Here is an 11,316-nt window from a genome sequence, read left to right as displayed (position 1 = left end):
GCCCCCCCCCCCCCCCCCCTTATTTTGGGAGAGAATTTGGTAATATTCTGTTCAAGCACTGTTATTTACCACATTTATTTATTTTTCTCATTTTTTTTTTTACCTATTTTCTTAGTACTATCTTTGTTCTTAAAAGGAAAAAATCTGAGAAGATGTGATTCTTTCTCTTTTTATTCAATAAGAAATTTGTACTAGAAAAAAGGTTTTTAATGGACAGTAAAATGGCATATTAACACATTATTGTTTTTATAGTAATCTGGTCCTTCCACAGATCTGCAAACGAGCTAATCAAGGGACTGATTGTTCTGTTGCCCAGTTCCCAATCCAAAAAGATGCAGGAGCTCAAAAGAACTGGAATATTGTTGTTACTAGGTGCTGCTTGAATGTTTAGCTCAGGTTGTATTTGGCCTATTTTTATTTTATTTTTTAATAAACTGGTTTAGGATCACAAAGATGAAAAGAGCAAACTTCACTGAATCATATGCTTCAGTTCTCTTCCAAATCTGTTTTTCTCTCTCTCTCACTTTTCTCACTGGAGTATTTGGAGTGTGTGGGTGACAGTGGCGGTTCGGCCTGTCTGAAGTTTGGCTGTTGTGTTTTGGCCAGAGCTGCTAGACTAAAAGTGCAGATTTTAAAAGAGATTACAGTGAATGTGAAAGACTCCCATGAGAAAATGTCTATAACCTACTCCAGTCTCATGGGATCAGAAATACCAACACTACAGATCAAATACACATGATGACCTTCAGTGAATAGGAGCGTTAACCTGCAGCAGGAAGAACAATGCCCCTACGATGACCTGGATGTGTCACGCTGCAGAGGTGCCAGGGGCATTAGTGATGTGAACAGAGGGGCATTGTATGTATAGTCCAGCACAGCATAGCATTTGCATAGTAGGCTAGTATCAGCTCCTATAGCTCTGATGCGGATTGGCTGCTGTCACAGGTTGTTGTATACTAGCTGCTTACAGTGTAGTATACAGTACCGTATACTGCCTACTAATATTGAGTAACACACCATATACTGTAGGCAGTGATAAGCATTCACACAGCACAGTAGTGATACTACATAGTTGACACATATACATTAAATATTATATTGGATTTAAGAAAAGACTGACTAAATGAAATGTGTATAAACTATATTAAATGTTTAATTCAGTGATGGTTTTTATCATATATATCATTTGTGTGTGTATGTGTGTGTACACACACACACACACACACACATATATATATATATATAGAAAATTCAATATGTGTATTTATATACATTACATTACTTACTTTATATTACATTATATTACTTATTAAATTATTCGTATTTATGTTAATTAAAATACATATATATAAATGCAGCCTCATTTCATTAGGCCAACATAAATTTCATGCTGGTTTTTACTGGTTTGGTGCTGGTCTAACTGGTGGACCAACATAGCTGTGAATGTTTATGAAGGTTTGTTTCTGATGCTACGAATGACCTAAAAATGTTTGTCATCCAGTACTGCTGGTTAAGCTAGTTGAATAAGCAAATATTCTATTTTTGTTTATCATATATCTTTGTTGTAGCCGTTGTTTAAAAAATGTAAAAATGTGTGCTTATGGACCATTTTGAAATCTCAAAAGAATGAAAATGAGAGATATTTCCAAAACTGTAACATAACCAGTGAATTATTGCAGTTTATGGAGAAGGAATGAAGGGAACTCCAAAATTGAAATAAATAATTTAATACAATGATTTTGTTGGCAAATTTAATGTGTGAATTAATTGCCATGTATTTTATTTCAGAAAATAATTGCTGCAGTCGGTATGCGCTGCAACAAAAATAGAAAATGTGGTGATGTGTGGTACATGTGCGCTACACAGAGCACCATTTAAATGCCATAACACACTTGTCTCTTTTGTTTCAACTGTGGAGCACTCACAAATTGGGAATCAATTCAAAAGCCAAGAATTATGTAATAATAGCTGCAATAAACAAGCACTCATGGTTTTTGTTAACCACTTTTTGTTAAACGGTTGTAGTAAGGCCTCATGCATTGTTGTATTGCGATGCAGTTTTTGTGAGGGGGGGTTCAGGTTGGGTCAAAGGGCATGACGTGAAATCAAACAGGACCTTTGTCACAGCAGATGAATGTCTGTCAGTGCCATGAGCTCTGATTCTCACTGTTTATCTCATCTGTCTGTCTCACCCTTCTTCCTTCTTTCAGTCTGCTGCTTTGTGGTGCACAAGCGTTGCCATGAATTCGTCACCTTCTCCTGCCCCGGAGCAGATAAGGGTCCTGCATCAGATGTGAGTACAAATATCTCTTCCATTTCCTTCCTTCCTCCACTCTTCTGCTTTCTGTTTCCCCTTCTCTTTGTCTCTCCTCTTCAATCTGTGTCTGTCTCTCTCTCTCAGTCCCACGTGAGAGAACAGAGAAAAAAGGTGGGCAGAAGTTGTCGTCCTCTGGCAAATCTAATCAGACGTACTGTCACAGAGGAAGTGTGTGAGACAGCTGCGGTGACGATAACCCTCTCCGTTTCAGATTTCCTCCTGGAGTCGTCTTCTCCGCTCATTTTGTCTTGGGGCCCTGAGTTATACAACCATTTAAATCAACAAATTACCCGGTCTATAGTGACAGCTACAGGAAGCGCGTCCACACGGGGGACCAGAGCGCTTTTTTGTTATTGTGGATGAGAGTGAATGTAGAATGCCAGCTCGATCACATCATTACAATTACTACACACAGGAACAGAGGGGAGAATGAATGGCCCTGTGCAGTTACGGGAAATGGCTTTGCTCTTTGAATCCATGCAATTATGAAAAATACATTTCTGCTTCACTCTCAGCCACTTCTTGATTCTCTGTCTGTCTAAACTAGCGTTTTTCACCAGTTACAGGAAAAAAAAAATCTGAATTATGAACAAAAATCTCACGTCGAAATTATTTTGCTGCATCATCTGGAAATCAATTTTACATTTATTGTCACCACAGGCATAAAAAAAATGTCAGTAAAAGCCGTGAAAGAGACCAATCTGATCCGAGATGAATCACAACAATATGACATTTTATTCAAAGTATTTAAACATTTCTCATTGCTTCTTGACCAGTTAAAACTACATTTTATAAGTATACATGTGTAGCTTAAATACAATCCATACTTATTACATCATGGTGTCCCTGTTCTCCACCATTTATGCATACATCATTACGCATTTTTTCTCCTGTGGCCTCATGGGATAGTAATATACTTATGCTAAAATATATAGTAAAAAACTGTAAGATTTTGAATTATTACAACCTAACAAACAATACAAACTATTTGAATATGTGGTCCCACTTTGTATTAGATGGCCTTAACTACTATGTACTCACATTTAGATTAATCATTTGATGCCGCTTTTCCATTGTCGGGCCAGTGTGAGCCAGTGCTTTAAACAGGCCAGGTGGGGCTAATAGCCTCAGACCTGTAGCATCGCTGCATTTCCATCGTCGGGCCAGAAGCTCCGCTGCACTTCACTAAAACCCACCCTTTACACGCCTCTCTGGAACAACGTTACGCAACCCCATTATTTCACCAACAAAGAGAAGTTATCAGAAATAAATCACTGGAACTAGCGAGATCACAAAACGAACATGATAAAAGCGGCCGTTTGTTTGCATGTTTTGTTGTTTACTTAAAGATTTAAATCCGACAGCATCGATGTTTTACCAGTTTTACAATAATTCGTGATACATTGATCATAATGAATTAATTTGTCAGGAATGAATATTAGTCACCCAGAAAAAAAATGGCATTTACCGTTATTTCACAAGAGAAAGAGGACACACACATTCAGTCACGTCTTTTTTGTTTATTTGTAGTCACAGTATACATCAAATTTAGAAAGAATGATAATTTCTATAATTTTTCCTTAAAAAAATGACCTGAGTAGCAGAGTGAGCTCCGAACAAAAACTATGATTATGATATATTTTATGACATACGTGGAGCTAAATATGAACATCAGAAAGTCAGGTATAAAGAGACGAGACTTACTGACAGATAAAATATGTTACTAAATAAGTACACGATTGTGATAGCCTGTATGATTTGTCTGATTTCTTCAAGCGGTCATATTTACCATGTTTACTATGGTAATGGCTAGCATGAATAGTCTTTTGCATCACTTATAAATATTTCTGCCTTGTATGGTGATCATAATCCACATCGGGTATGGGATGATATTAGACTCAAAATGATTAATAGATGCACGCACAATTATCCATGTACTGCATAAATTTTATACATGTATCTTACTAACCACAAACAAATGCCTTTCAATTTGAGTCTGTGGAATTCAGGCTTAAATGATTGTGCAGCGATTTGTACAAATACAGACATGTTTGCGAATAAAAATGTTCTGTTCTGCATTAATATATCATAACTTGCTCATGCAAAAAGGAATCCGTGCATATGTGGATCAGGTGACACGCGTGCATTAATTGATGTCTAGTTCGAGTCGATCTTGTTCAGTTCATTTGGATTTTAAGACTTCATTTTCGCAGTTTACAGCATTTCACGTCCCCCACACACACAACTACCAACGAACAAGGCCCAGTGCAATTCATTAACGTGTACAATTATTATTATTATTATTATTATTATTATTATTATTATTATTATTACAGTTATTCCTTCCTTGTAGGCTATTATTATTATTATTATTATTATTAAAAGGGCTTTTATAGTCGCTCATTTAAGCCATTAGTAATCGCACGTTTATATTTAATTAAACTATTAATGTTTTATAGGCTATAGCCTATTCCGCGTTCAAACGGATCGCATAAATAGCTAGAACATATTTTATTTAGGCTACTTGTTACTAAACTGTTTTCTGAGTCAGTGTCTGCAAAGATGAAGTTGACGATGCTGATGAACGACTTTATTATTGAAATTAAATTATTTTTATTCTCAATATTTTATTTCTACATTTTTCTGGATATTTAATGAGTTTAATCTCGCATTATAGGCTAATGACTTTATTCTGGAGATGTTTTTTTTTTTATTGTTTGGCCCTGTAATCCTCTTTCTTACTCTCTCATTTGGCATGAATCCAAATGTTTCCATATTCACAATGTTGGCTATTTATTAGGCCTATGTAAACCAGGCTTTGTACTTAACCCGCTTTCCAAAAAAAAAATCATGGTCTTCACATGAAAAATCGTCCTCTTCACATGAGTAAATATGTGCTTGGCCCGAGCTCAGGCTGAACGGAACGGATTGAACTAAGGGCTGTTTTAATTAAGCAGTGTATCTAGATTCTATAGTGTATCTATATGTTTGGTTGACTGTATTTTATTCTGATAATGAACAGGCTGCAGTGTTTGCAATGCTGTAGGACTACATGAAAGGTGCATTTCTCTCGTACTGCAGAGATGGCTAATAAGCATCGTCAACATGCACAAATTATGATACTTTAATACAAACTATAACATTTGTATTCACAAATATGTCTCTATTTGAACAAAATGCTGCACATTCATGTAATTCTTAACTCTGCAGATACCGGTTGAAAAGCACTTGTTTCAGTGTAGTGACGCACATTTGCGTATTTTTCAAATCGTGTACACGTTAATGAATTGCACTGGGCCTTGTTCGTTGGTAGTTGTGTGTGTGGGGGACGTGAAATGCTGTAAATTGCGAAAATGAAGTCTTAAAATCCAAATGAACTGAACAAGATCGACTCGAACTAGACATCAATTAATGCACGCGTGTCACCTGATCCACAGATGAACAGATTCCTTTTTGCATGAGCAATTTATGATATTTTAATGCAGAACAGAACATTTTTATTCGCAAACATGTCTGTATTTGTACAAATCGCTGCACAATCATTTAATCCTGAACTCCACAGACTCAAATTGAAAGGCATTTGTTTGTAGTTAGTAAGATTCATGTATAAAATTTATGCAATACATGGATAATTGTGCGTGCATCTATTAATCATTTTGAGTCTAATATCATCCCATAATCGGGCCTCAAACAGAAGTTATTGAGCTAAATCGTTTTAAAATAATTTTAATGCTGGTGTTATAGCTGTTAACTATGAAATAATTCACGCCGCTGATGCTCTCCAGATGCGGAGAAACTCCGCCGTTGTTCATAAGCACTCCTCAAGCCCGAGCTGGCCTGCTTGGCCCAAGGTTTTCGGCGGGCCAAAAATCCCTGGCCGTTGGCCTCTAGGAAGCCCCAACGAGGCACGATCAAGCCCCAGAAGTGACAGTGGAAACACGACTGGCCCTGGTACGCACTAGCATGCTAGTGTTTGGCCTGGCAGTGGAAACGCGGCTATTGTGTACATACATGTTTTTACATTGTACTTATATTTAAAAAAATACCTACATGTAATTAGATCTGTAATTAATTTCCCATTTAATGGGTCCACAGTGTAATTGATTATAATTACACTGTTGACACATCCCTCACACCTTAACACACCCTTAAACCTACCCATACTACTAAACCTGTCCCTAACCTTACCTGTATCCCACCTCAATAGCAGCAGAAGTGTTTTGCAATACAATATGAACACAATAAGTACATTGTACTTATTTTCTGATGTAAATACATAGTAGTTAACTAATATAACGTGGGACCAGTTTTTATAACAATGTCAAAGCCTTTACTGTCACTTTTGATCAATTTAATGCTTCTTTATTGAATAAAGGTATTAATTCCTTAAAATATGTTACTTTTGAATGTTACTGTATTGGTTTCATAAAATCCTCTTGGGTTCCCTTTCATATTTTTTTCTTTGGACCCTAGAACCCCCTTGCTGCACCAAGTGGACCTTAGACCCTAGTTTGAGAACCCCTGGTTATATTGTCAGTAAACAAATAGATAGAATATTAATAGTGTTAATTATTTGCTACTTTCAACATAATCTGACTGTTATAAACACTGCTTGTTACCTCCATCATTGGCAAACAATTTACCATTTACCCCAGTAAAACCATATAAGAATTGTTTGTGTATTCAGAAGGGCTTCAGCCTTCATTTATGAGCTGGACCGCTCTGCCTTGAGATAAGATGCTATATTCTTTCACTTTCTCACAAGTGCCCTGCGAACTCTTTAAGAGTGATAGTCCCAGCGCTGTGCGTCTGACAGCCCTCTCAGCGGCCTTCCCTCAGTCAGACGTACCTTCAGCTCTCAGAGGAGCGCCCTAGAAGTCCCGGGTCGGCTCCCCCTGCCTAGAATACCGTAATATTTACACAGTGCACCCAGCAGGGCCAGGCGATATGACACGGCTGGCAGACGCTCCACAAAGGGATTCAGAGTGATCTAAAATGGTGAACGTTGGTGGGATGTCGTTAGCACATGTCCACGCCTCAGTACACATTAGCGATCTGGCGCTGTCCCACCACTTCTCTAAGAAGCCTCGCCATTCATCTCATTCATGCAGATGAAACGCGCCCTTTCATCCTCCTCCAGAGCCACGGTGATGAGGTTCATGCTTAATTCTGTTTTCACGTTTGTTCTCCACCGGTCTAGAAGTGCCGCCAAAAAGCGTGTGCTCTGGACGTCGACGTGCCAGTAAACTAGGCGCGATTTCTATTTGATGAAGCCTTGGCCTTGTGACATTGTCATTAGTTTTTTCTTGTGTAAATCTGCTAGCTAGTCTCAGAAGAGCCACTAAAGGGGATTGTAGGTATAAATATAGTCAATGTCAAAGACAGCCAAGCAAGGCGGACTCAAAGATGTTTTCGAAGGGGCTCGTTTTAGGCTTCAATTATAGAAGTGGGCTAATTAGACATTCACCAAGGGATTTCTGTACCGGTAGTCTCATTAAACTCTCATTCACGTCATAAGAACTGTGTATCGCACTGAAACTCAACTCTGATTGCAGTTGTGCAATAAAAAACAGACCAAACCAGACTTTAGGTGGGTTCATGGATGTGTGAGAATATGCTTGCTTTTTCTTGCAGGTCTTATTCCATAGTACGTGTTTTGTATTAAAGGGAGTTTGTCAAATGTGACAAGACTGTTGGCTTTGATCAGTAAGGGTTTTAGAAAGCAGAAATGTCTTTCACACTTTCGATCAAGGGTGTTTAACGCCCACTGGTTTCTTAGGAAACCTAAAATATCTAGTATCTGCCTTTTTTTTTAAATCTCAGCCATGTTGGTTCAATTCACTTTCTTAGTAAATCGTTGAAATCGAGGATATAGTGAGAAAGAGATTCCCAATTTATCCTCTCAGCCCTGGTGATCGTCACCTCTTAAAAATGCTACAGACAGAGACACACAGCTCCACTGGAATAATTGGCTACAATAGACAAGCCAATTGTTCCATTGCTGTTGTTCGCCACAAGAGCAATGCTTGTTAGCTGCATTGCTACCTGTCTGGCATGAGCAACAGTGCAGATACACACACACACACACATGTTGGTTTTTATGGTTTATGGGGACTCTCCATGGTTTTTATATACTGTACAAACTGTATTTTCTATCACCCTACACCAACCCTACACCTATACCCCTCACAGAAAACTTTTAGATTTAAAAAAAAAAAACTAATTCTGAAGGATTTATAAGCCTTTTGAATTACAGGGACACAAAAGTGTCTTCATAAATCATATTCACATTGTAATACCTATGTCATCATACCCATATCATTATACAAATTTGTATCCTCATAAACCACATAAACATGCCGAGGGGTGAGAACCAGAAGGGCGTAAGTGACATTTTGGGCGAAATGGAGATATATATATATCAAATGAAAGCTCTTGATGAGCTCTTTCTACTGCTAAAAGGACACAAGTGAATTCTAAATAATTTTAAAGTTATTCATTAGAAACCAAAAGACTTAACACTGAACATACTAAACCAGTTGGTGCCAAAAGGGCGTAACTGCACTTATGCCCCTTTGGTACTGAGAAATGTACTGTGGGTAAAGCTGGTGGATAGCACTTGAGTCAAAATGGCTGACACCACATGTAAGCCAGGTAGGTCAACCATGAGAAGAAACCAGTTTTTTTACTGCTGAAGATGTATTATTTATCTTATTTTGTGACAAAGAGCTGGATGATGAGGGAGAATATGAAATATCCAGAACTCATTGTCAGTGAGGTGTAGCTAGCTAGCGGGTAGTAACCAACAAATTACATTCTGATGGTATGTCCCTAGTGAAAATTAAATATACTAAAATGTATTTGAAATACATTTATTTCATGCTAAGTATACTACAAACACATTTACATATTTATGTACTTAATAAAAATACCCTGCAATTGTACTTTTAGTATACTAATCTGGTATACTTAAAGTCTGCTAAATTGGAACAATGTTAAATTTTGTGCTTAATGCACTTGTGCTGAAGTAGTGCTGAAGTCCAAATAAAAATATACTGAAGTATAAGTGGAATTATTGCAAGTATACTTCAGGTACACTTTAAATATCTTGCATTTAAAAACCATCATTAATAGTGAAATTAAAACACATTTTAGGCTTAATACTGAGAAATGTGCATAGTGCACAAGTAGTAGTCCAAATAAAGTTTAATTATAATTTTTATATCAGTAAGTCTTGAGCAATCCTCACAGAAAACTTTTAGATTTAAAAAAAAAAAACTAATTCTGAAGGATTTATAAGCCTTTTGAATTACAGGGACACAAAAGTGTCTTCATAAATCATATTCACATTGTAATACCTATGTCATCATACCCATATCATTATACAAATTTGTATCCTCATAAACCACATAAACATGCCGAGGGGTGAGAACCAGAAGGGCGTAAGTGACATTTTGGGCGAAATGGAGATATATATATATCAAATGAAAGCTCTTGATGAGCTCTTTCTACTGCTAAAAGGACACAAGTGAATTCTAAATAATTTTAAAGTTATTCATTAGAAACCAAAAGACTTAACACTGAACATACTAAACCAGTTGGTGCCAAAAGGGCGTAACTGCACTTATGCCCCTTTGGTACTGAGAAATGTACTGTGGGTAAAGCTGGTGGATAGCACTTGAGTCAAAATGGCTGACACCACATGTAAGCCAGGTAGGTCAACCATGAGAAGAAACCAGTTTTTTTACTGCTGAAGATGTATTATTTATCTTATTTTGTGACAAAGAGCTGGATGATGAGGGAGAATATGAAATATCCAGAACTCATTGTCAGTGAGGTGTAGCTAGCTAGCGGGTAGTAACCAACAAATTACATTCTGATGGTATGTCCCTAGTGAAAATTAAATATACTAAAATGTATTTGAAATACATTTATTTCATGCTAAGTATACTACAAACACATTTACATATTTATGTACCCTGCAATTGTACTTTTAGTATACTAATCTGATATACTTAAAGTCTGCTAAATTGGAACAATTTTAAATTTTGTGCTTAATGCACTTGTGCTGAAGTAGTGCTGAAGTCCAAATAAAAATATACTGAAGTATAAGTGGAATTATTGCAAGTATACTTCAGGTACACTTTAAATATCTTGCATTTAAAAACCATCATAAATAGTGAAATTAAAACACATTTTAGGCTTAATACTGAGAAATGTGCATAGTGCACAAGTAGTAGTCCAAATAAAGTTTAATTATAATTTTTATATCAGTAAGTCTTGAGCAATATGTCAGTAAATATATTAATAGAGTTGAACTACTTAATATGAAATAAATGTATTTTAAATATATTACTTTTATTTTACTATAGGTGTTATCATATAGGCAGGTTACTGCCTAGCTACAAGAGAGAGAATGTAGAGAAGGGACAGACAGACATAGACAGACAGCACTATTTAAAATACATTAATTTCATACTAAGTATAGGTTAAATCTATTAACATATATCGCTCGAAACTTACTGATATAAAAATTATAATGAAACTTTATTTGGAGTACTACTTGTGCGCAATGCACATTTCTTAATATTAAGCCTAAAATGTGCTTTAATGTCACTATTGATGAGGACTGTATGAGCTTCAAGTAATATCAGTCTTTAAATGCATGATATTTAAAGTGTACCTGAAGTATACTTGCAAAAGTTCCACTTTAGCACAATCAAATATACTTCAGTATACTTGAGTACAAAATTAGTTGTTTCAATTGACCAAACTTTAAGTATACCAGTTTAGTGATATGTAAATAATATGTAAATGTATTTGTAGTATAGCATGAAATAAATGTATTTCAAATACATTTTTGTATATTTATTTTTCACTAGGGAAGGCATCTGTAAAGGCTTTCAAACAACCATTTGACCAAATTGTTAAGTGCCTGAGATTACTATTTCAGTAAAATTAATCACATTCAATTAACTAATTTGATGTAAGGGCTTTTT

The 11,316-nt window shown here is 36.3% G+C and overlaps 1 protein-coding gene across 4 annotated transcripts in view; it reads left to right on the top strand.

Annotated features, from left to right (window-relative positions):
* The window catches only part of prkcbb (protein kinase C, beta b), a 139,278-nt gene that overhangs the window by 33,056 nt on the left and 94,906 nt on the right, over positions 1 to 11,316 (top strand). For all 4 annotated transcript variants that reach the window (XM_016487666.1, XM_016487667.1, XM_016487665.1 and 1 more), the window contains exon 3: positions 2,211 to 2,293. In XM_016487666.1, coding sequence (XP_016343152.1) covers positions 2,211 to 2,293 — 83 coding nt within the window. The remainder of the gene's footprint in view (positions 1 to 2,210; positions 2,294 to 11,316) is intronic.

This window comes from Sinocyclocheilus anshuiensis, unplaced genomic scaffold (assembly GCF_001515605.1).
Source record: "Sinocyclocheilus anshuiensis isolate Anshui unplaced genomic scaffold, SAMN03320099.WGS_v1.1 scaffold813, whole genome shotgun sequence".
NCBI lineage: Eukaryota > Metazoa > Chordata > Actinopteri > Cypriniformes > Cyprinidae > Sinocyclocheilus > Sinocyclocheilus anshuiensis.
Note: the sequence above shows the minus strand (reverse complement) of the source record. Positions and strands in the feature narration are given on the sequence as shown.